General features: G+C 40.3%; 1 protein-coding gene across 5 annotated transcripts in view; it reads left to right on the top strand.

Moving 5' to 3' along the window:
• Positions 1 to 26,667, top strand: part of MCC (MCC regulator of WNT signaling pathway) — a 189,589-nt gene that overhangs the window by 122,910 nt on the left and 40,012 nt on the right. For all 5 annotated transcript variants that reach the window (XM_030469721.1, XM_030469722.2, XM_030469723.1 and 2 more), the window contains 4 exons: positions 3,588 to 3,730; positions 10,875 to 11,011; positions 18,023 to 18,186; positions 22,414 to 22,620. In XM_030469721.1, the coding sequence (XP_030325581.1) occupies positions 3,588 to 3,730; positions 10,875 to 11,011; positions 18,023 to 18,186; positions 22,414 to 22,620 (651 nt within the window). The remainder of the gene's footprint in view (positions 1 to 3,587; positions 3,731 to 10,874; positions 11,012 to 18,022; positions 18,187 to 22,413; positions 22,621 to 26,667) is intronic.

Raw genomic sequence — 26,667 nt, 5'->3', positions numbered from 1 at the left:
CTTTGTTTCTTTTCACAAGGTAATCCTGCTTTCTCAATCTTTGTGCTTAGTCTTTGTAATTCTGGAATTTTATAATAGGTCTAGACACAGGGTAACAAAGACTGTGCTGCACCATTCTGGATTCTGTATCATACAGAAACAAGTCCCATTACTGCTGTAATATTTTTTTACATCCTCTTCTAAAAAAATATTTCAAAGTAACTTGAAATAGAAATGCATTGTTGAGATGCATTGAAATTACTTGTCTTATTGTGTGATGTCCTTATCTCAAATGGGTTAGCCCTGTCTAGTTGTAGTCTTCTTCCACATCAAGTATATATAGAGTATCACCAAACAATTAATTCTGACCATGTACATTTTCGTGATTGAGGATTTGGCACAATGGACTTGTATTTATACTTAAAATTAGATGAGTGGATTGCCACTTTAAAATCTGACACTCCTTTTTAAAATACTGTATCAGTTGTGTGAGGATTTTCTGCTTCTGTGAGCCTGTTAGACAGGTTTATTATGGTGGTTCATTCAGGTGATGACTTGTGTTCCTGGTGAATACCATAGCCAGTGTTCATCCCTGCAGGGCCTGAGACACTGGGGGATGGGTCTCTAACAGCTCTTTTTTTGTCCTCTGACTAAACACTGCAAATTTAACATAAAGGTTTGCACTTGGTAGTGTTTTTTCCCCTAGGAATTTGTGTGCATTACTAGGCAGTAGAATCATGTGTCGAGATAATATCCTTGCGTTAAAATATTTTTCCTTAGCATCCTTCTCCCTCATATTCTTCTTGCTCTTGTGGTTGTTTCCCAGTATCAGAAGGTCAGACAAAGGTGTTCCCAGGTATTGTTAATTTATACTGTAATTGAATTAACTTTTTTAGTCTGTACCAAAAACCTGTGAAGGATCACTTACACTTAGAACTGTGCTGGCAACTTTTCTCCTGACCTCAACAATTGCTCATCTTTCATAGCCTCTCAGTGGGTTATCCCTCTGTTTGCTTTTTCAGAGAATTAGAGCTCTTAATGATTTTGATAAGAACTTAAGTATGAGGCTGGATGAGGAAAAGGGTATAAGGCATTTATCTTTAAAAGTTCATGTGACTGTCATGCAAATAAATTGAAAGAGTTGAATATGTACAACTTGGAAAGAAATAAGAACTAGGAGCAAATCATTGTTCCAAGACTCAAAGAACACAGGAATTAAGAGGATGATGAACAGGTTCAATATCCCAGGTCAAAAAAAACAAACCAAAACCCCAAACCAAACCAAAAACCAAAAACAATTTTTAGCAGTGGGCACCAAAATATGCATTTGTTTCTTTTCCCTTTTAAGCTTTGAGATTAATGTGCCATAATGAGGAGCAATCCTGTATAACCAGAAGAATTTTACACTGCTGCGTTTTGGGATTCATACTAAACTATTGCTTCCATTGTTTGGATGCTTTTGCCTTTTTTAGTTGAGACTTGTTATAGCTGACCACAACTTACAAGATGTAACTCTGTATCCACCTCCAAGACGCAGCATTATGTCCTGTCTTTCACAGGTTTCCTTTCTGACCTTTCCAGTTACTTTTACTCAAGATAATCCAAGAGCCCTTTGAAAAAATCAAATGTGAAGCTGTTGTCTTATTTTGCCAGACTGCTGGTTGTTCACAAAGTATGTCTGTCACTAAATGATAGTTGTCCTGAAAAATGGTGACTGAGAAATGGCTGGAGAAAACAGAAAGCAAGTCTGGTTATATGGCTGAGGTCCATTAGCAAGAGTCCATGTATCTTCAGTCAAGATAAACAAATTCTGCTTTTCAGTGAACAGCTTAGAAAGACAAAAAATATTGTGATAGGGTTTTTATTTATTGTCTGAAAAGAATTATTATACACTCCATCTGAAACATCCTTTTGGTTTGAAAGAAAAAGAAAATGGTGTACATTATTGATTGATCTGAATAATGCTTTGGTAGTGTTTGTGGGTATCAGTGTGTGTCAGAGGAAATTTAGGTTTAGAAAGACAGAAGCAGCAACTCTTTATTGCACTTGAAATCTGTTTTAAAGCTTTTGCTCAACATTTTCTGTGCGCTATTTCTGTACTTTGAAAGCCATGGTAGTCCTTCAGCCAGATATGATGTTAAGGTACGGAAATGTGAGAAATAAGCTGTTGAATGATTCTACAATAAAGAGTCATTATAATATACAGTTGCCAACATGAAGCCTTAAAAGCCAGCTGGACATTATCAGTCCTCTCCAGTGTCAAGATATGGTCTGTTTGTCTTAGTGTAGGTAAAAGTGCTTTTGACTAGAGCTGGAGTAAGAAACAGTTTTGTTGCAGTCTGTGGAATGAAGCTCTTTTGTCTGGGCTACCTTTCAATGTGCATATTCCTGGAACTTAAAAATACTGAAAAAAATTTATTTCAAATTTAAATAAAACGTGAAGCTCAACATAAATTTTAGTTTTCAAGCAGCCTTTTGAGTAGATGATGTCCTCAAGCTATGAATGTAAGTGGCCAAAAAATACGAGTGCACATCGAAAATACCTGCTAGCTTGGGTATAATTTTCATATTTATGATACAAAGGGTTGAGGGAGTTATCTCTGTATAGAACGTACACTTGATTTGCAAAAGTTTTGGTGCAGCAATGTTGGAGGACTTTGTACATTACTAGAAATTATAGCCTTTAGAAATGCCACTCAGATCTTATATTGCAGGTCTTCAATTCATGACTATAGTTTTTATACTGTCAGTTGGGGTGTGATTTTCTTTTTTATTGACAGCATAATGCATACCATTCTGTCATTGTAAGGAGGCTTGATTGTTTCCTGCAGGTGGTCAGAAGCAAGAAGTTAGAAGTCTTGAAGTCTTGCTCTTTTTCTAGGCACTACTAAGCATAACTTCAATCAGCATGCGCTGTTGGATTGTAACTGGAGGAGGCTGTAATTGTTTGTTCTGATTGAAGTGGAGTGTTTGCTTACGTGAAGAGTGAGCCAGAGGGGCTGGATTTAAAATTCTATGGGAAATTAAAACAAGGATTTTGTCTTACACATAAAAACTAAGCAGCCATGTAGCCCTTTAATTGTTCAAATAATAAGCATTATATTATAAAGGATTAAAATAATTAAAAATATGCTATCATATATTTAAAGGCTAGTAAAACCAAATATACTACAGGATAAGTCATAACCTCCAAGCGTGGTTACTTTTCTTTATAATAATGTGGTTTCTGCCCTAGGACTTGTCCTAATTCAGACCACATAGGGAAGATCCTTGAAGATTCATGATGCATCATGAATCTCATGGATTGAAAGGTGAGATATTTGTAGCTATTTTGAGTTGCAAATGGTAGGAAGTTCAAGCAGGAAGGGCAACTTCTGCCCTTTAGGGGCGGGAGGGAGAAGTACATTGTATAGTCTTTCAGTCCATCTGTAATCTTGTAATGACCTGTCTTTGTGTACCTCTTTATTTTGTATCCATCCTTTTTTCTTGCAAAGGCAGTGTTGGTTTGATGAGTAAGAACACCATTAATGGTGTGTACTTTTGCCTTGTGTCTGACCTCTGTGCAATTACTCGTAAGACCTTTTCTGTTCCCTGCTTCTCTGCTTTAGTGTGAACAATCCCACCTGATGAGAGAGCACGAAGACTTGCAGGAGCGAACAACACTACGCTACGAGGAACGAATCACAGAGCTGCACAGTATCATTGCTGAATTAAATAAGAAAATTGATCGACTACAGGGAACAACGATAAGGTACACCAACTTCCTGAAAATTACAGGCCAATGCAAGAATAATGCAAAACGTGGTGTGAATTCTACTCCAAATACAGTTTGATGATGACTTTTAGGTAGTTAGGCTTGTTATGACTAGTACTGAGTATCTGCCCATAATTATGGTATGTGTTCTCCAGAGTATCATTCCAAGGCTGCATTCTGTCTGGCAAAATCACACTTTGCAAAGCCTAATGATCACTGCAAAGAATTGCACTGTGCTATATAATTTTTTTTATCATAACATACATGCCAGGGTACCAGCTACGTGATAGCAGTGGTGGATAAAGGAAGATGTAGCCACCCAGCCTGTACCTCTACTTTTAACTTTATTTTGTGGCATGCTATAGATCACCTGTATTTCACTTGTAATGAAAAACATGGCTTAGATGGTTTTCAGTAGGTTTTGCATCTACTTGTACTGGTATTTGTGACAAAACACAATGGTACAAATCACACTGTTGCTTGTCTTCAGAGCACCAAAGCTTGGGGTATTACAGTAGGTCATTACTTGTTACTGTGTTAAAATAAACTTCATGTTTGACTGCAGGAAAACACTTGTCCTCACTTGCTTTTACCTTTTACTCTCCTATAGACAAAGTTGGACTGGAATGAGGAAGGAGCTTTAAGCCATAAAACTACTAGACTCTATGGATTTTTGAGATAAAATCAAATTAGATTTGACTCTTGTGTAGGTAATATTGATGTGGTGCTCTAACCATGTAGCAAATTTTCAGTTTTCTGTGCCTATTAGCTGCAAGGTTTTTTATAACTGCTTCATTTGTTCTTCCTTGTAAACATTTCTACTAGCACAAGGCGATGTTGTTACAACTACTTGCTTAGCCTTTCATGAAAATATTTATATGCAAAAAGAAAAAGGCTTGGTGTACCAAAAATAAGAGAAGTATTGTCACATATATATACCACTATAAAAACAGGGATAGAATCACGTTATTTAAGAAGATAAATACTGCCATTCTTTTGCATGATACTGGCTGGCCATCCTGCCCTCCTCTCTGGTAAAGCTCCACCAATTGAAAAGACTAGTTGAAAAGCAAAATCAGAGAAGCTGTGTGGATTTTTTTTTTTTTTTTTTCCCCTTGAAAGGCAAAATAACTCTATGACATTTAAGAAAAATACTCATAGAATCTATAAAAATTGTTTGTTTCAAGACCCTGTGCCAAGCTAAATGCCACGTGGTTCAATTACAAAATATTGGAATTGGGTGTATACTACGAATGTTTAATCATGTCTATAAACATGACAGCAGTGGCATGCACAGGAAAGTGAGGTGTAAGAACTGAGCTTGGTAGGAAGTGTATGCTGCTTCTCATGAGAAGTGCAGTTTGGCTGCCCCTTTGGGGATTGTGGGCTTTTGAAGGCATCAGAACAATACTGCTGGAGCATTTGCCATGCCACTGACATGCTTCATCTCTTTGGTCATATGAGAACTCGTTTTGCTCAGAGAAGCTCTGTTTTTATTTGTTCTGGTTTTATTAGTAAGAACAAAATGTTTGTTAAGTTAGTGGATTTTCCTATTTCCTTTAATGATTGGAATAGTTTGTTTTCTTTGGCAGGCCAATAATTTGGTGTCTGGGGAACAGAGGAGTGATATTGCTGCTGAAAAATGGCAAGCAGAGGTAGAATTGGAGGGATTCCATGGGGTTTGTAAAGACAACTGAAAGAAGGAGAACCGATTCTTCCTGCTTGTGTCTTTCTGTAAATCCACTCTAGGGTCTACTTGCCTCACCCCTGAGAAGCTGCTGCATCCCAAGGAGCAAGGGTGGTGTAACTGCTGTCCCTGCTGGGACAGGTGTGACTCACAACGCCTCCACCCTTGACCATGGTGGAGCCATGCAGACTGTGAGCCTGAAAGCTGTTAAAAAACAGTCCTGGGAAAAAGGGGTTTGGGAGCACAGCCCTGCTATGGCATCAGTGTTTGTACTTTCCTCTGAACCAGAACACAGGAGGGATTTTAGTTCTGATTTAATTCTTGGCTACCTGCAAGTAATGCTGTATGGAGGTTTTACTTGTGCTGTCACAAAATTTAGGCTGTCTTTCTAGAAACAGTTTCCTTGAGTTTACATTAATTGCATAGCAGATAAATGTTTCCCCAGTGCTGACACAGATATTGTCATGTATTGCTTTTAGGCTATAAAAAAGAAACTAACATGTAGCTTGATATACTGCTGCTTTGTGACATACTGCATGGTTCCTTCCAAAACCCAAAAATACTCTGGAAACAATTAGAAGAAACCAGAGATTCATGGAAGATATTTGACTACCCTCCTTAAACTGTATTATCTTTAAATTTGTACTACTCTTTGAATGTGAGTAATACCCTCAGAAAGTGGGGCAGAAAGTAAGCAGAAAGCAGAAAGAGTGCTTAAGTCTGAATAAGGTATTGCCACAATTTGAGGCATTCTTGCAGGCTGTATAAGCTTCTTGATATTCTTAATTCCAAGAATTTTTCTCCCTTTGTTTTTGATGGTTTTGTTTTGTTTGGGGTTTTTTTTTTTTGTCCTTACACTGCCAGGGCTTTTGCTCATGTAGTTCAGTAATACCAGCTCTAAAAAGAGCTTAAGTCACATGTCTATGCCTGTTCCTCTTCCCAGGTTATATCTGATACGCTGAACTTAGAAACAGTAATCTTACAGGAGATTTTTTTGAAGTTTCCAGGATTTTTCTAGGTTTTGATAGCTATTTCTTGGGAACAACGAGTTCCATATGTGTGGCCACATGAAGTTAGTTGCTGCTCTCGTGCTGTGTTGTTCCAGCATTCGCTAAGGAAAATGAGATCACCATGGTTGTGAGAGCAAGCCAACATTCATCTCCAATTGTCTCATCTCGCTGCTGCTGCTCTGGACAGCCCAGATGGTTTGGAAGCACAATCTCATACAAACAGAAAGCTGAAATACAGCTGTATCTGACTTGATACTCCCTATACTCACACTGTGCAAGTAGATGAGCCTCTTGCTTGCTTAGTTCTTTTGTGTGTGACAGTGCAGAATTTACCCATTACCAGCTCAAGAAGGTAGCAGTTTGGGAGCAAAAAGACACTAAAGAAGTGCTCTACTAGGATGAGGATGCCTTTTTTCATTTGAGCGTTCTGGAGATATAAACCTCGGCTCTACTTTTTCTTGGAAAATTACAGTTGTGTGACTGTCCCATCATACTTATCTAAATTACTAGGAGAAAGTAGGAGGAGGTAGCTAGTATTTTAAGTTCATTGTACCCATTCACAAGGTTTCGCCAAACTCTGCAAGACTGCTGAGCAGAACGGCCTATGAGGATTGTGCAGAGCACATTTTGTCCATTTTCAGAGTGAACAGCTGTTGCTGAGTGGTGCTAGCTTGGCGTTCCTGTTAGCCTGTCAAATGCAAATTGGGGGCAGTGTTACCCCTACTTCTGCTGTTGCAATTTGTAGAAGACAATTTTTTTTTGCATTGCAAAGGTTCTCTCTCCTTTGACAAGGCATATGCCTGCTCCAGTTTCTCTCCCAAGTGTGTACAGCTTGGAAGACAGCAAAGCCAATCAAATGGATCTTCCCAATTATAGAGTCATATTGCAAATACTTGGATATAAACAATACACTGGCTAGCTCTGAAGCACAGAAAGAATTTACAAATTACACAGTAGTACTGAAGTACTAAAAGTGAATTAGATCTGCATTAAAGATGAATATGGTGAATATTCCTGACTTCAGAAGGTTTAATATTGTCTTAGAGTCATTCAAACTCAACTCTTTTTTTTTTTTCCCCTTTCCTTTTTAATCGCGTCTTTGGCTGGCAAAACAACTTTGGCCTGTGATTGACAGTCTTTCTTAGATGTCAAATTGAGGTTCAGCAAAAGGAAAAAGGAAGAGACCAAATTGCTTTTAGTTCTAAACCGCTGACTCTTTGGGTCCATCTGTGCAACTCTAAAAATAGTAACTTTAACAGTACCAAACAGAAAGACACTCCATCGAATATTGGTGCCTGCTAGGGATTATTTGAAACAGTTGTCAAGAATCTTGTAGGCCATTGCTGTAAACCCATTTGTTCAGACTTAGAGCTTTTAATCTGAAATATATTCAGAAAGTAGGTTGTATTGGAGTTAATGAGGAGGAAGGAGAGTAAATAACAAATGGCACTTACAGTCATATTTAGACAATGAACTGGAGGTCTGAGTCTAGCTTCTAAATATGTGCCATGTGGAAGTTACGTGGATCCAATTCAAATAGCAGTGTGGGTGTAAATAGTACATACGGTGCGCAGCCCTACCTGCCATTGGTAATTAATTATCATGTTACCTCAAGTGTGTTGCTGTTTCTTCACAAGTGAACTAGTTCAGAGGGACCTCAAGAGTGTATACAAAGGAAGCAGTCAATCCCTGGGTTGCAGTGCACGTACAGCTGTAGTATTCTCAATCTGAGGGTCTTAGAATGCTTTAAAAATACTTGTTCAAGTAAAATGATTGTTGAAAAACTGCTGGCACCTAAAGTGTGAAACTGTGCAATCTTTGCACTGTGGAGAGAATGCGCATCTTGTCCTGGCAGAACTTGTCAGTGGTGGGAAAGGATGCTGAAAGTGTGCCATTTTGCTGAATACTTGCTCAGGTTTTTCTCAGTGTCTGTACAGCAGTTGTGATCATTGATTGCACCTGAACATGAAGAAAGCAGTTAAGTGCAGGTGTTCCCATAAAACACCCTTTTACTCCAACATTGTTCCCAGGCTGCCCTGTGTTGAGAACAGCTTGACCTGATCTCAGTTGCCTCGAACTTACAATGACATTCCAACAACTAGGAACCATCAGGACGCATAGGAGAACAAATATATCTGCTTTCTCCAGCCAAGCCCTAGATGATGACAGCAACCAGAAGATTGTAATATGTCCACCTTCGGGGTGCTGTGGCAGGAGTTCAGTGGTTAGTCATTATCAGCTTTGAGTGCCTTGTATTTCCAGCGCTGCTGGAGGACTCTCCTCCTGTTCTGGGGAAAGGGGTGTTGCCAGCAGTATCTTGTGTTACTGCCAACTTCAGTTTTAAAGGCAAAATTTGTATTTGAGATTCACTGATCCCCTCAAATTCCCTGTTGTGTTTTTAGGCTTCTCCCCTATGAGACTGGTGATGGAGAGACTGTTTGACCTTGCTGTTGCTTTACCAGAAATGGATTTCTGATCTTTCTGGTCTGGTCTTAGAAGCATTAGTTCATTCAGAGACTAATTTCTGGCTTGAGCCATTGGAAGGGTGCGAGTCCTGCTGCGTGACATACTTTTCAACTGCCCCAAGATACTGAAGATGCTTAAACTGAAAAGGCAGCACTAGTGCTAGCTAGATGAACCTGTGTTGGATTTAAAACAGAAAATCAATGCAATAGTAGCCAAAAGAAGAGTGGTAAGACATTATTACTGTCTGTGGCATTGTTTTGTGATCAGTACAGCCTCTTGCACATTTGTAGAGGTAATTCAGGTTTTAAAAATGTAGGACTAGTTGTTTTGTAAAAGAAAAGATTATTTACCTTCAGTTAAAAGAAAAAAAAAAAGCAGCTGTGCACTGCAAGTGCTTGGTAATTGTTTTTATCTAAAGCTAATTACTCCTGTCTTGTGCTGTGGCTAATAATAAACGAGTTCATGGAATATAAACCTGCACTTACATGTCTTCTCTATTTTAACCAACTGACCTGGATTTTTGTTTAATAATGGTCACTAGGTGCTTGTAATAAAGTCAGACTTCCTTTGCACCAAAGTGAATGTAAGGGGTAGAAGAGCATAATAGTTCCTGTAGAAATGACATCCCAGTACCTTGGGAAACCTTGCTTGGCAATCAAACTGAAACTCCTTTTTTGAGTTGGCCTGTTTCACAAATTGTCACCTCTTCTACTTTGAGAGCAGACTTTACTTCTGTCATTGTTCTCTGTATATATGGGCCATCTTCTCTGCTGTATTGCCTGGCAAACCCAGACACGCCTCCAGGCTAAATCCTGCAATACTTCTGTAAGAAACACTCGTCACCATGTAGCATACACACAGCAGGCTTAACATTACAGGTGCCCCTCCCAGATGCAGATCCCCAGATAGCTCTTTGCTATTTCTCATTGTTTCCAAATCCAGACAGTTTCATTCTCACACTTTTCTGCTGAATCTGCAGCAAAACGAATCTTTGCATTTGATTTAATGTGTAACAAAATGGAGGCTGTTTGCTTACTTAACCAGAGGGGCTTTGCACTGGAATAACCTGGTGTTGTTCTTATGTTTAAAATGCATACTTTAATGTCAAAACAGTCACTGTGAAAGGGGAAAAAAAAAAAAGAAAAAAAAATTAAATCTTGGATCAGCAAGTAGCTCAAAAGAAAAAAAATGTTTACAAGTGTTTGCAGGCAAAGCTATTAGTCATTTACTTATCTTCTTTCCTAGTTCTTTGAACTGTTTGTATGGAGGCAAGAGGGAAAAGCCCTAATTTTTTTAATCTCATTAGCTTTAGCTAAAGTATTCTGTGTCCTGAATTATTTTAGTAAAACCAGCTTGACAAATGAGTTAAAACCGAGGTAACTGAGGCTTTTTATTTTCCACTTACTCCAGCAGTTCAGTATTATACTTGCTTATCCATTCTCTTCCTTTTGAAAAGAGGAAGAATCTTTCTGTCCCCAGGAGCCTTTTGATACACATATGCAGGTTTGTGCATGTGCACACATGCTTTGCACACAGCTGATGGCATGTTTGAACTGAGAAAAGAGACCAAAATCAGTTATTGCTAATCCACTTTGGGATCAAAAGCCACTTATGCTGATTAAGAATTGCCATTTCAGGAGTTATTGCAGGGCACTGTATATCCTTGCACACATCCTTGCTTGCGCTCAGTTCCACCCATTGTTTCCTTGCACAGTGGCCTGGAGTAATAATGAACTTCGGAATAAAGAAATGGAAACGAGGCACTGGCTGCTGCAAGTGGGTGTTGTGGGCATAGCACAGTTGCTTTGCAGTAAAGGATATAAAACCTTCTCTGCTGGCTGGACAAAACACTTAGACTTGTGTAACTTGTATCCTGCGGCTCAGCATACAATATTTCATATTGCAGGTATGAAATAAGGGTCATGGAGATACGTATTTCTTCAGAGGATTTTATTTCTGCCTTGGCTCTCTCTCCCAGGGAGGAAGATGAATATTCAGAGTTGCGGTCAGAGCTCAGCCAAAGCCAGCATGAGGTTAACGAAGATTCACGCAGCCTGGACCGGAATTCTGTTTCAGTACCAGAGAATCAGTCCACCATGGTCACTGCAGACGTAGGTGAGTTATGCTTCATAGTAGACATGATGCCTTCTTACAGCAGAAAGGTGTCATAGCTTTTGAAAGTCTTTGGCGAGGCTATAAATTAATCCAGGCTGTGTTAATCACAAAAATGCTGAACTTTTCAATGACTGTGGGCTTACATGTGAAGTAACCTCTGTGCCTTGATACAGAGTAGGTATGGAGTCTAAAATGGAAAGATTGTTCAGCAAAGGTCATGACTTTTGGGAAAGAAGAGTGGGGGAGAAAAAGCAATTCACATACCATTGTGCCTGTAAAGTAGTCTAACTCTAGAAAACAATTGCAGACAGAGTAAAAGTTGGGGGGGGGAAGCATGTCCAGTTTTTTTACAGCCTAATTATAGAGGATATCTGCACTTTTTGAAATGTGACAGCCTTTTTGAGGTATGGAATAGGGCCAGCTTACTGAAGTGGATTTAGGCAAGGATAAATCTTACCCAGGCTATTCAAATACAGTGGAAGGAAGGAGTATCTCCAGACAGTCTGTAACTGATTTTTCTCTGGTTAAGAACTAAGAAGGCAAGCATCTTTCCTTCAGAATATCATCTGTTTTGTTATCCAAGCATAATTAGTGATCATTTGAAGAACCTCCAAGTATGGAATAATTACTCTATAAAGTTTGCAATATAAGCATGAGCAGATCTTAGGCCTTCAGTTTGATAATGTGTTAAGTGTTTTAGCATAATTGCTGAGCACCATAGCTGTAGACTAGCAGAAGTCTGGTGTAATCCTCACTGTGTCTGATTTCCAGAGTTCTATTCAGAATACTATTACTTTTAATTTATATTTAGAACCAAGTAGTTGGTCTTCATTTCCTTCCCTAGGTAAATTAGCTGAATGCCTGGCAACTTCTGTGGGTGATAATGTGCATGAGCAGTGTTCTAGAAAATCACTGAAATAATACTCTTAAGCCCTGTTGGAGAACTTGTGATGATTAAATAATAAACTCTTAACTCCACATGACGCTTTGATAGTTATAATGCAACATGCAATATGTGCTTCCATACATAAGAAACTGTATTAAAACGGTTTCCACTTGTTTGGAGCAGTGGACTTCATTACTGAGAACTTTCTGCTGCTTTTTCCAGTACAGTGCCTTTTAGAAGGGTAGACTCCAGAGTAGGCTGAGTTGTGGGCATAGTATTCATTGCCCTCAAGTGGAGTTTAATAATGTAGAAAACATGTTGATATTTTAAGCAACCGTATAAAAGAGGTTTTCTGTACAATTTCTTAAATTGAAATGAAAAACACCAGCTCTGGAGTTGTATGTTTATAAAGGCAAGGCCTGCCACAGCATGTTTGTATTTCCGTGTCTTTGATTTCTAGAGTCATTGATAGAACAGTGTTAATAATAATGCGATTGCAAAGTGTCTGACATATGGAATTCATAGAATAGTTAGGGTTGGAAAGGACCTTAAGATCATCTATTTCCATCCCCCCTGCCATGTGTCAGGGATGCCTCACACTGGGACATGTCACCCAAGGCTCTGTCCAGCCTGGCCTTGAACACTGCCAGGGATGGAGCATTCACTACTTTTTTGGGCAACCTGTTCCAGTGCCTCACCACCCTCGCAGTAAAGAACTTCTTCCTTATATCTAACCTGAACTTCCCCTGTTTAAGTTTGAATCCATTACTCCTCTTCCTATGGCTATAGCCCTAAGGAAGAGTCCTTCTCCAGCACCCTTATAGGCCCCCTTCAGATACTGGAAGGCTGCTGTGAGGTCTCCAGGCAGCCTTCTCTTCTCCAGGCTGAACAGCCCAAACTTTCTCAGCCTGTCTTCATATGGGAGGTGCTCCAGCCCCCTTTATCATCCTCGTGGCCCTCCGCTGGTCTTGCTGCAACAGCTCCATGTCCTTCTTATGTTGAAGACACCAGAACTGCACACAGTGCTCCAAGTGGGGTCTCACGAGAGCAGAGTAGAGGGGCAGGATCACCTCCTTCAACCTGCTGTTCACACTTTTTTTGGTGCAGCCCAGGATACGGTTGGCTTTCTGGGCTGCAAGCGCACACTGATCTGGCTCATGTTAAGCTTCTCATCAACCAACACCCCCAAGTCCTTCTCTGCAGGGCTGCTTTGAACCTCTTCTCCGCCCAACCTGTAGCAGTGCCTGGGATTGCTCCGACCCAGGTGTAGGACCTTGCACTTGGCTTGGTTAAACTTCATAAGGTTGGCATTGGCCCACCTCACAAGCGTGTCCAGGTCCCTCTGGACGACATCCCTTCCCTCCAGCGTATCAACCGAACCACACAGCTTGGTGTCGTCAGCAAACTTGCTGAGGGCGTACTCAATCCCACTGTCCATGTCACTGACAAAGATGTTGAACAAGACAGGTCCCAACACCAATCCCTGAGGGACACACCACTCATTACTGTTTTCCAACTGGACATCCAACCGTTTACCGCAACTCTTTGCATGTGGCCATGGAGCCAGTTCTTTATCCACTGAGTGGTCCATCTATCAAATTGATGTCTCTCCAATTTAGAGACAAGGATGTTGTGCAGGACCGTGTCGAACGCTTTGCACAAGTCCAGGTAGATGATGTCAGCTGCTCTGCCGCTGTCCATCAGTTCCGTGGCCCCATCATAGAAGGCCACCAAATTGGTCAGGCAGGATTTCCCCTTAGTGAAGCCACATTGGCTGTCACCAACCACCTCATTGTTCTTCATGTGCCTCAGCATGCTTTCCAGGAGAATCTGCTCCAAGAATTTGCCAGGCACAGAGGTGAGACTGACTGGTCTGTAGTTCCCCAGGTCTTCCACCTTCCCCTTCTCGAAAATGGGGGTTGTATTACCCTTCTTCCAGTCATCAGGACCTTCACCTGACTGCCATGATTTTTCAAATACGATGGACGGTGGTTTAGCAACTTCATTCTCCAGCTCCTTCAGGACCCGCGGATGGATTTCATCAGGTCCCCTGGACTCGTGCACAGTCAGGTTGCAAAGATGATCTCGAACCTGATCCTCTCCTACAGCGGGCCTAAGGTCTTCATTCTCACAGTCCCTGCATCTGCCTTCCAAGACTTGGGTGACGTGGTCAGAGCACTTGCCAGCGAAGACTGAGGCAAAGAAGTCATTAAGAACCTCAGCCTTCTCCAAATCCATGGTGGCCAGTTCTCCCGATAGCTTCTAGAGAGAGCCCACATTATCCCTAGTCTCTCTTTTGTTTGCAACATACATACAGAAGCCTTTCCTGTTATCTTTCACATCACTTGCCAGATTTCATTCTAACTGGGCCTTAGCTTTGCTGACATGATCTCTAGCTTCCTGGACAATATCCGTGTATTCTTCCCAGGCTGCCTGTCCTCGCTTCCACCTTTTACAAGCTTCTTTTTTCCTTCTGAATTTCCTCAGCAGTTCCTTACCCGTCCATGGAGGTCTCCTGGCCTTTCTGCCCCATTTCCTTCTCGCCGAGAGGCAACACTCCTGAGCTTGTAGCAGGTGATCCTTGAATATCAACCACCAGTCTTGGCCCCCCTGCCTTCCAGGGCTTTATCCCATGGAACCTTACTGAGCAGGTTCCTGAAGAGGCCAAAGTCTGCTCTCTTGAAGTCCAGGGCAGTGAGCTCGCTGCATGCTCTTGTCACTGCCCTGAGGATCTCAAATTCAACCATCTCACTATCGCTACAGCCAAGGCCGCCCTGGAGCGTTACATTTCCAACCAGTCCCTCCCTGTTGGGGAGCACGAGGTCAAGCATGGCACCTCTCCTCGTTGGCTCCTCTATTACTTGCAAGAGGAAGTTGTCTTCCACACAATCAAGGAACCTCCTGGATTGCTTGTGCCGGGCCGTACCGTCCCTCCAACAGATGTCAGGATGGTTGAAGTCCCCCATGAGGACAAGGGCCTGTGCGCATGAGAATATCTGCCTACAGAGCGCTTCATCCACAGAGTCCTCCTGATCAGGTGGCCTGTAACAGATCCCCACAGCAATGTCCCCCATCACAGTTCTCCCTTTGACCCTGACCCACAAACTCTCTGTTGACTCATCACCCGTCCCTGGGCAGAGCTTCATACTCTCCAGCCTCTCACTGATGTAAATAGCTCCACCCCTTCCATGTCTGGCTGTCCTGTCTTTCCTAAAGAGCCTGTAACCTTCCATTCCAACACTCCAGTCACAGGAGCCATCCCACTATGTTTCTGTGATTCCAACAATGTCATATCCCCATAGATGTGTACATCTCTCATTCAAAGTGTACTTCATAAAATATTGTATGGAATCAAGATATTTTAATACAGGTTTCAGTATTTGTCAAAAATTAAAGTTTTTACTTTCAAAAGTTGATACATATTATTTTCTACTTGAATAGATTCTAACACTAGGACTTTAATTTTCTTTCACTTTTTTTTTTTAATTAAAAAAATTCTAACAGATTTACTTTTCAGCATTTATTTTGGGGTTAGGGCTTCAATTTTATTCTTCATGAGGTGGAGCTGAGGCAGGGTTTGTGCACAGTAACAACAAGTTATGCATCTAAGTTTCTGCTAACAGTGGGAAACATGGCAATAAAATGAAATACAGCAATGGAGAAGATAAGAGTGTTAACTGAAGGGATTCTTCCATTTTTTCCATGTTTTCCTTCGATACATACATTCTGTCCTTTTGGGGATTTGTTTCTGTATTCCTGTGAAAACAAATCCTATTGTGTGAGTACGCACACATTTGTATATATAGACAAGTGTTTATGTATTTTTTTATTTTTCTAGATACAGGTATATAAGGATAAAAAATCATGACCTAATAACCATGTGCATGACCTTGCTTACTGCCCTAATGTAGTGAGCATCAGTGACTTAATAAATAATGTATCATGATACACTAATGCATGTGGATATGCTGCTCTATCACTACAGGCAGTAAAACACCAAAAGCTAAAAGCGTGAACGCTCTCCAGTGTGTCTTGCAGAGCTTGTGATTGGTTTGTACTGGTTTTCTGGCAGAAACAGGGATGTTGTCCAATGCCTATATGGGGGCCTACAAGTAATCTGGAGAGGAGTTCTTACAGGGGCATGTAGGGACAAGGTGGAATGGCTTTCAGTTTAAAGAGAGGACATTTCAATTAGATATTAGGAGAAAAATCTTCCCTGTGAGGGTGGTGAGGTGCTGGCACAGGTTGCTCAGAGAAGCTGTGGCTGCCCTATCCCTGGAAGTGCTCAAGGCCGGGCTTGGATGGGGTTTGGAGCAACCTGGTCGGTCTAGTGGAAGGTGTTCCTACCTGTTGCAAGAGGCTGGAACTGGATGAACTTTAAGGTCCCTTCCAACCCAAACCATTCTATGATTCTATGATACTAGGATTCTATAAACCCTTAATTTCTGGGGACAGTGTTATTGTAGGAACAGAACTCAGTGTACAAGGTCTTATGAAATTTCTTTAAATAGACAAAATGTCTGTTACAGGAGATGCTATGGAAACAAATAAATTAAAACAAAATAGAGTTTTTTACAATTAAACATCCTGCACAATATATACTGCTCCTAAGTGAGTGTTCCTGTAGAGAGATTTTTGGAATTATTACAACAGATGCTAGTCAGGGAGTTATTACAACAGGGTGCTAGTCAGGAACTAGTGAATATGATTTCCAAGAGTAAAGTTTTGCATATACTGCCCATTCACATTTTTCACACAATACTGTGGCATCATTCCAAACTGTTCTTTTTGGTCAGTGAGAGTTTCATGTTTCTGCATTAGGCTGTGGAGGTGTCATTTTGTGGCAGCACATTTACAGGATTTTTTTTACTTTCTGATCATCTCATCCCTTCATCCAACTGCTTTCAGTCTTCTCTTGCACAGAGGGGTTTCAAGGCAGTCTACGATAATCTTGTGTCTCATGTCTCTTAAATTTCAGACACAGTTCGATGCCACACTTAGTTTCCTGCAAGAGCCACAGCTATGAGGTAAAATGCTTGCAGCAGTTGTATAGAAGTAACATGCTCCAGCAAGGATGCCTGCCGTTGTTTTTAGTAATGTATAGGAATTGCTGGTGCACTCCTATCTTACAGTGTACCAGTTGCATGCTGTGCAATTGGTAGTTACTGCAAACTCTGAGCTAGTATGCCAGAAATACTAACCAGCACAGCCAAGAGACAGCACAAGGGTGAATTGCACAGCACAGCACAGCACAAGAGACAGCCATGTGCCTGCCTTAGGAACTGCCACTATCTGTTACCAGGTGTAAGTCTAAGAAAAATGAAAATATTTTTTGAAGTGAGCTAGCAAGGTACCTGAGAATCACTGCTTTTCAGAGAAAGGGAGGATGCTGTGGCAATGCACAAGGCACTAGAAGAGCTTTGCCTAAAGACAGAAAAGGGAGTGACTGCCACATTTTATAATCAAAATAGTGTTGTTCATGCTGCTAATGTGGTTGTAGTATTATGGAACATAACAAATAACAAGGTGTGCTGTTATGGTCCCTGAATATTCTACAGTTGCATTTGAAGAAGAAATAGCTGTAAAAATGAAACATATAGATAGGGATCATTTCTCTGAACACCAGGATTTTTTAAAATCAGGCAATGCCTAGGTACAACCACAAAAATTCCTCTGAAAACTGTCAAGTCATAGTGTCAGTGAATGTACCAGGCAGGAAGAAAAATATTGTATTTACAGAGAAAAACCTGTAGGGGTAATAAAATCAGAGTAATAGGCCCTGAAAAGGCTATTTCTGGGCAAAAAGAAAAACAAAAAAGAAATTCCGTGTTATGTGAGCATGTGGTGTCTTAAAGTGATGTCCTTTAGTAAAGAAGAGGTCTTTGAATAAAGAATGAACACTTCAGATAAGTAGAGGAGGGGTTTTTGTCAAATGGGAGGTAACTCATTATTTCAGTTAATGTAGTTTAAGCCTATCACTTTGTGAGGAAAAATGGGCATATTGCAAAGACTTGAACAATATCAGTGCAGTGGTTCTGCAACAGGCACTTCCTGGGTTGAAGTTTGTTTTTTCATTGAGTCACTAATTATTGAGATAATTTTTGTTTTGTTTTGCTGTCTTTCAGATAACTGTAGTGACTTGAATTCAGAACTGCAAAGAGTGCTGACAGGTCTGGAAAATGTTGTCTGCGGGAGAAAGAAAAGCAGCTGCAGTTTATCGGTAGCAGAAATGGATAGGCATATTGAACAACTCACTACCGCCAGCGAACATTGTGATTTAGCCATTAAGGTAACAGTAACATTAGGCTCTAAATGCAGCATGTGCTTTGCCTGAGACACCCTGTCACATTCTGTTGTAATAGCACTTTACTTCCAAAGGTGTCAAAGTACTTCGCAGAAATCAACTCCAGCTCACTGTGTGTGTTGGGTAAGCAGTAGTGCACCTGTTTTACACTGAATTCTCCAAGGACCAGAGGAGCTACTAATAGAATTTCAATATCAAATCAGAAATCTATTTGTCTTACGCTCATTTCAGAGAAACAGGGACACTCAGCATTTAATTTATTTTCTGAAGGTTATCTAGCAAATAAGTTGCGACTTGCCCAAGGTCACAGGTCACACAGCTACTCGCTGACAGGTAACTGAAAGCACAATATGTAATACTCGCTGAAATTTGAAAATAAAATGATGTAAACTGTCCGTAAGTTGTTACTTGACTGTCTTAAAATATGAAGCTAGTGTTTAACACAAAACATGCCTGGTATATTAATTCTAATGAGACAGCCCACGCACAGGAACAGTAATTCAACTGATTTTATGTCTTGGTTTTATTGTACATGTAACAGAACAAGAAGAGGGATGCCCGATAGCACATATAATGAAGGGATTGCAATTCAGAACCTGAAACTGAAAGAACTGAAAAGTATCTTACTACATACAGGGAATGAGATGAACAAGTTTTTAGTGTCAGTGGTTCATTCATATAAAAACAGATACAATGACAAGTTTGCTCTTAAAGTGGGGAGGTCTGTGATCAATCTAGATGGCTTAGACACTTTTGTATACTACTGGGAAAGGTCCCCTCTGTTCCTGGTGGTGCCTGAGGAATATAAGGGTCTATAAAGAAATAAATGTTCCATGGTAGTTTGAAGAATGTGGGTATATTTGAAAGCGACAGACAGACTGACTTCTGGGTTTCTTGGGAACAGTCTTAAAGGAGTTTGTTTGAGTGTCTTGAAGGATTAGAATCAATACTTTTAATGTTACTCAGTATTATATGGTGTTTTAAGGGTAAATATTCTCAGAGGTCAATGTTCACCAAGAGAGATTGTAGATCCTGGAAAACGGGTAGAGGTTGGTCTGTGTAGGGTCCACAGAGGTCTCTGAAATGAGATGAAATGAAAACTTCCACAGAAGGTAGCTTCAACAAAATGTCAAAGTAGCTGCCATAAGCTTGATTCTCAAGATATTTATTTTAACCCCATTATTTACTGTTGCTTCAAATTAACTACAGTCAAACTGTTATAAGTAGCTGTCAGCAACTTCTTCCTGGTCCAAAATGCAGGCGTTTTATTTTTATGTGATCTCTACATGGATAGCCATTTTTGGGGAAAGTTTTTCCTCACAGCCTGTGCTGTAGAGCCTGGGATTATTCGTGTTTGACAAGTGATAGCATGCTAGGATTATTAACCTTTCAGGAAGATAGCAATCTCTCTGACATGCTCCCATTATATGCTAGAGAGATGTGTCATCAATATGTTTAATATAGCAAAACCTACATGTAAAGCCCCTCTCCACAGTTCCACCCATGGCTCCTTTCCTGCTTTCCCAGACAGAGAACTTGGAGACTTTTAAGAATGGTGGAATCATGAAAGGAAATCTGAAATATTCTGACTGTCTTTTGCTTTGGCTGTTGTTTTTCTTCTTCTCTGGTGGACTAAGGCTTTTATTACATTACATTGCAACTTGATCCTGTAATCCATGAAATTATACCTGAATTTATCTGCTGTGCAGCAGCATGGTGGATAAAACTGCTCTGTAATACTGCTTGGGAGAAAAATAAACACCCTGGTAGTTTGCATAGGTATATCCATGTAGAGTATTGATGTTTTATTTACCATCGAGGATGGTAGCATGTTGGTTGTCAAATGAGAGAATTGTGGTGATATTTTAATGAGCAAAAGGCTGTTGGTCATGTCAAAATGAAGGAGCATAGCCACATGCAGCAAGGTCTCTCAGCTTTGTTAAGGACTACAGCGCAGCCCTTAGTATGACTGTCACATGCATGTTGATGCTGTCACTGCCTGAACTTTGTACTTGTGTGGGCAGATGGTAGCAGTGGAGTCTGGAGAAACAGAAGCAGCCTGTCTGAAGATAGCTCTGTGGTGCTGAGCCCCTGCTACTGCTACCTTATTACAGTCTCTCAGTGTTGCTCCAGGCTTATCATCCCCAGTAGTGCTCTGAGGAGGAGAAGAGTCTTTGGGAAAGAGAGGGGTTGCAAAAATAGCAACACTAGGAGCATGGGGAATAAGGCGGAAGGAGACAGCAGCAGAACTTGGCATTAGAGGGGTGAGGAAACAGCAGGGAAGAAAGAGGAGAGTTTTGAGTGAAGATGGGAGAGGAGAACGCAGTAACGAAGAGGCACTGCTGGCATCATCAAGAAAGAATGCTCCTGCTGTTACAGAGGTTCTCTTCAGACTCTAAGATTAACTACTCTGTGCTTACTCAGAACTTAAATTCATCTTCATGTGGTATTGAAATAACTTACCTTGTCATAGTTTCAGACCTATAGGTCCAAGTGAAACTGACATAAGGCATTGCTCTTTTAGAAAAGAAGTTTAAGCTTACTGCTAAATACGTAAGCGGAATTATAGCATCAGTACTCTGTCAATGGAGATTTATATTTATGACTCTAAACATATTGCAGTTTTATTGAAGAGAGACTTGAAATATGATTTAAAAGGATAAACTGAGCCTGATTACGAAAGTTTTGTCCCTGCTCCTTCCATAGAGGCATCTTGAACTAGCTGTTAAAAATAGTTTTTTCCTTTTGTATGAATGTCTTTTCTTCCTCACTAAGAAGTCTTGCTGTAGCCAAAATCTGTTTTTTAAGATTAATGTATTGGTATTGATAACAATAAATAACCAAGTTTTCATTATAATGGACAAATAATAAAAAGTCACTGATATGTCAGTGTCAGTGCTGAAAACACTTGGAAGATTTCTTGCAGAAAAAAACAGAGTTGTATTTTCAGCTTGGTCTGTCATTTTCAGCTGTACTCTAGCTGGTTCTTTTAGTCCCTCCAAAATTAAGGACATAAACTTCAATTAGTAATTTTTTTTACATATAAAAATTAAGTCCTTTAGAATGTCCTCTACAACTAAGTAGACTATTTTTTAACCTTGGTACATGAGTTATTTATTTTTCATATTAAACTTAAAAGTATAGGCTTTAGCTATAGCTTGTTCTTGGATTATTCAATGAAATGAAACTTTGTAGATTGCTAGCTACATCATATATTCATTTCATTTCCATGTTTCTTCCTACCATTTTAATGCAGACAGCTTTTGGAGAGATTCAAAGCTATAAGCAATATTTAGAGGATTTTTGCTTGTTATGAAGGTCTTCCAGAAGGGAAAAAATTTAACATGGGCACAGCATACACTGTGTAGTAGGATCAGAACTGCATGTAGTTACCTGACACATTGACTGTTATGCTGTGTTTCAATATCTTGAATGACCAGTTTGACGGTAACTTTAGGCTTGTCAGTATTCCCTTGTTGACAGGGGTGTGTGTGTCTAGTTTAGTTTCACCTAGTGGAAGTTGCTAAATATCCTTTGTGCTGAATGGTTGCTATAAGGCATAGTTCTGAGCAAGGGGATAGAGCAGGAAATGCTGAATGGCATTATCTGTCCCAGAGAAACCTGGCCTTTTTTAGGCACTAGAAGGGCTGTAACATCTTCTCTATGTCATAAGCCTAACTGAGGCCAGTTTTCTTTCTTTTATCTCTCTGTCACCTTTAGGAAAAAACGTGCTTAGCAACATGGGAAAGAAGCAGCCTCTTTTTTTCTGTCCTGCTCATTTGTGGAGTTGGTTTAGAACTAAGAAAGGCTCCATGCTATGCACATTCACAGGCTGCTACTTTCTGCCTATTATTCAGGCAGGAAACAACAAGCACAGTGCTCACCCATGACAAGGTGTCATTAATTTGTTTTAAAGTGTTCTGAGATAAAACTACTGTGATGGCTGTCACTCTTGGGTGACATGTTTTACTTGCACATAAAATGTATGCTGGTCAGTATGAAATGTTTTGATTAAATGGTCAAACTATCAAGCAACAACTTTTTTTTGTATTACTTATGAAACAAAAGAAGCAAACTAATGGTGTTGTGGGGCTGGGTATGTACATATAAGTGTATATGTAGTTGCCTGTTACACATGTCGTTTTTACCATTGGTCTTGTTCAGTCATTTTTCTATGCTGCTTTCTGGTTTTTGATGGCTGTATTTTTGCAGACTGTGGAAGAGATTGAGGGTGTACTGGGACGTGACCTTTATCCAAATCTGTCTGAAGAGAGATCTCAATGGGAAAAGGAGCTAGCTGGCCTGCGGGAAGAGAATGAGAGCCTCACAGCCATGCTGTGTAGCAAAGAGGAGGAGCTGAACAGGACCAAGGCCACCATGAATGCTATTCGTGAAGAAAGGGACAGACTGCGTAGAAGGGTAAGGCTGCTGCATAGATTATGCTTCTTGTTCTTCCTAACCTGTATAATTTTGTCACCAGAACAAGCTTCTCTTTAATCTTGCTTCCTGCACGGACTGTAGGGCTTTTTGGTTTTAAAGCTGAGCCATACAAATTAAAGAACTAGAACAAACCTGAACATAATTGAAAAAGTGTGTGATGAACAGCCAAAGTGTACAACAACCTGATGTCAGAAATGATGTGTTACCAAAAAACCTGATACTCATCTCCAAGGAAGTGTATGTAACTTGGCTATAGAGAAAGCAGATGTTCAGTTAGTGATTTTTCCTGTGAGGTTTTTTTTTTTTTCCTGTAAACATATTTCTTTGTTTTTGATGGGAATTCAATTTGTGATTAGGAGAAAGAAAAAGTGTGGGAGTCCTGTCAGAGGGTAATAATTCTCAGAACTGAACAATGAATAGTCTCAGCCATGTCCTGCTTCCCTGTCTGCATTCTGTGGTGCTGCAAGGTCAGATAAAGCCCTTGTGCTTTGTGTGGAGTCCAGAGTAAAATAACCTGGAAAATGATACACAAAGGATGGAAGTTCCAAAAGAGCATGACCTCAGTCTCAATTACTTTTAAAATTTGTTAACTGATACCTGTTAAATCTGCAGAGTTTTGGCTAGATAGGAAATAATTTTGGTTTTAGAACAGGCAGTTTCAAGTTTATGTGTTAAATCTGAGTGACACTTTAGACCACTGTATTTTGGTAAAATTAGTGTAAGTGTTGCTCTTTACCTACTGGCAGCAGATCAGCCTTTTAGGCAATTACTGTTTCTAAAACAATGTAGTTCCCTAGTGACTGTATCCTTTTAGCATGAGGCTTGTTGTGCAAGACTTACAATCTTCAGATACTGAGTCACAAATTATCTTTGAAAAACTGTCTAGCCTCTCTTTAACACTAAAAAAAGAGACGTGTGATGAGGAAAGAATAGTCATCTGCAGTCATATAAAACAAGACCACTTAAACTTTTCCTTTGTAAAATTTATTTTTATGATATACCATAAGTGTAAGACGTCTTCAGTCCTGACGTTTCTGGACTGGTTTTATACTGATGCTTTTTTTTAAACAGAGGCAGTACTACCCCTTGAGCTACAGAAGCAGCATTTATGCACCTGGTGAATTATTGTAGGTTGCAGGATGGGGGTGCGGGAAGAAGGGGGTAAGTGAGCAGAGAATAGAAGTATTGTGAAATTTGCTTGCATAAATGCAGATATTGACACTATCAGATGATACAGATCAGTATTGGGATATAAAACAAGTAAAAAACAGGTAGCCTTGAGGATAGAATTAATAGAAAAAGATTTAAAGTGTGAGAAGCACATGGCAGGGGGGTTGGAACTAGATGATCTTAAGGTCATTTCCAACCTGAACTATTCTATGATTCTGTGAAGTATAGAATGCAGGTTAAAGCACTAAAAAGATTGGTAACAAGCATTTATGCTGACAGCCGGGAGCTGTTAAAAAAAAAAAAAAAAAGGCAAAACAGAAAAAGGGAAACAATTGGTGTTTGTACCCTCTGGGATCAGCAATGGCTGAGCCGTTGACACGTGGTAGCATATTCAATCCTAGGTTGTACCAAATAAGTTATTTCCAGTAGACATTGGAAAGACTGTATAAAGAGTGGTGAGATCTGGTCTGAAATGTTGTATGTAGTTCTTACTGCTTACACTTGAAAAGGTTCTGCTTAAATTGTCAAAAAAAGATGTAGAAGATGGTCAGAGGAATGGGCAGCTTACTTAGAGAAGTGACTTGCAGAGACTGTGCTCTTCAAGCTGCAAAGCAAAATCTGAATTTGATTTCTCTTTACAAGTACTGGAGAAAGCAAGTAAGAATGAAAGCTAATGGCTTCTCAAACTTAGGGACAAAACTGGAGCAAGAACGGCTTAATATAAACCACTTGTGGCTACATTTGGCCAGAAATTAGACTGTGAGGTGTCTAACAGACAAGAGGGCTGTGGTTCTGAAGAAGCAGTAAGGAGTAAGGCTATTACTGTGAAAATGGAGCTTTAAAATATTAAAGTTATATATAATGAACTACATATAAATATACAATTTATATATATAAAAAAATATATAATTTATATATAAACATAAATAATGAGTTATATATAAAGTTTATATAATGAAATGAAATACTGTGCAGGGATAACCATTAAACCCAGGATCGTTACATTAGGTTTGTATCCAAAGGAAAGCAGAAAAGTGTACTTTTAATTGGCCCAGTTAATACAGCTGCATTAATTCTAGAGTTAGCCTTAGTATCTCTGCACAAAACTGTTATGTTTTGTCTGGCTGACAGCAGTAGCAGAGGGTTGGATTAGATGATGAGGAAGATGCTGTTTAGTTCTGTGCGTGTGGATACTGCTTGACTTGGTCAGTCTGTATGGGAATCCCTGGTGAACCAAGCATTGGTGGAGGCCCCCTACTTGTACTGGCTGTATTATTGAATATTTCACAATTTCCTTAGCATAGGGAGGGCCTAGACTGAAATCATGCTGATCTAGTAGGTGCTGGTCTGTCTATCGGAACTGTTATCGGGGATGCTGCATGTCTTTTTAATGCGTCTCTGTTATGTAAGCATCTCTGGTGGAAACAGAATTGAGGTCATCAACTTGTTGATCATCTGAGTGGTTAGAGCGGTTATCGGATGGTAGCAGCAGCAGGACATTACTGTCCCAAATAGTGTTCAGACCACTGACCCTGGAGAGTCTTGAATTGCTCTGTAGAGACTGTGAGCTGTCTTTTGTATACAGCAAGCCAGTTTAAATCATAGAATCATAGAATAGTAAGGGTTGGAAAGGACCCTAAGATCATCTAGTTCCAACCCCCCTGCCATGGGCAGGGACACCTTGCCCTAAACCACGTGGTCCAAGGCTCTGTCCAACCTGGCCTTGAACACCGCCAGGGATGGAGCATCCACAACCTCCCAGGGCAACCCATTCCAGTGCTTCACCACCCTCACTGTAAAGAACTTCTTCCTTATATCTAATCTAAACTTCCCCCGTTTAAGTTTGAACCCATTACCCCTTGTCCTACCACTACAGTCCCTAAGGAAGAGTCCCTCCCCAGCATCCTTGTAGACCCCCTTCAGATACTGGAAGGCTGCTATGAGGTCTCCACGCAGCCTTCTCTTCTCCAAGCTGAACAGCCCAAACTTTCTCAGCCTGTCTTCATACGGGAGGTGCTCCAGCACCCTTATCATCCTTGTGGCGCTTCTCTGGACTCGCTCCAACAGCTCCATGTCCTTCTTATGTTGAGGACACCAGAACTGTACACAGTGCTCCAAGTGGGGTCTCACAAGAGCAGAGTAGAGGGGCAGGATCACCTACTTTGACCTGCTGGTCACGCTTCTTTTGATGCAGCCCAGGATACGGTTGGCTTTCTGGGCTGCAAGCGCACACTGAAGCCGGCTCATGTTAAGCTTCTCATCAACCAACACCCCTAAGTCCTTCTCTGCAGGGCTGCTCTGAATCTCTTCTCCGCCCAACCTGTAGCAGTGCCTGGGATTGCCCCGAATGTTCATTCTTCTTTAATTAAGGGAATTCTTGTTGGACAGATTGGACGGATGTCTTGCCCAGTAAACAAAGGGTTAATGTTGGACTGGCATAGAGCATAGCAAAATCAAGCAGCGTCTATATTCAGGCACAGCTGGCAGGTGGTTTTTCGGTTGGTTGGTTAGGGTTTTTTTCCCCCCATAATAGTTTTCATTTAGTTTGCACCCGTAGAGGATTTTATTGAAATATGGATTTTAAAATCATCCTGAACTTGCAGAACAACCAGTTTATTGTCCCCACCAGAGAAGTTTGTTCATGGCATATGACTCTGCTAGCAACACTATGTAATTATTTCACCGGAAACCATATTTGCATTTTTAGTGTAACTCTGTGTCCATAGTTGCAACAAAATAAATGTTTATTTGACCTATTAAATATTTTCTGTACGCCACCTGAACTCAGAGTCACTTCAGGTTATTTCCCTGGAGAGTGGGAAGGAGTTCAAAGTAAAATTTAGTTACTGTTCTTCT

The sequence above is a fragment of the Strigops habroptila genome, chromosome Z, assembly GCF_004027225.2.
Source record: "Strigops habroptila isolate Jane chromosome Z, bStrHab1.2.pri, whole genome shotgun sequence".
Lineage (NCBI taxonomy): Eukaryota > Metazoa > Chordata > Aves > Psittaciformes > Psittacidae > Strigops > Strigops habroptila.
The sequence above is the reverse complement of the archived record's forward strand: the minus strand, read 5'-3'. Positions and strand labels throughout refer to the sequence as shown.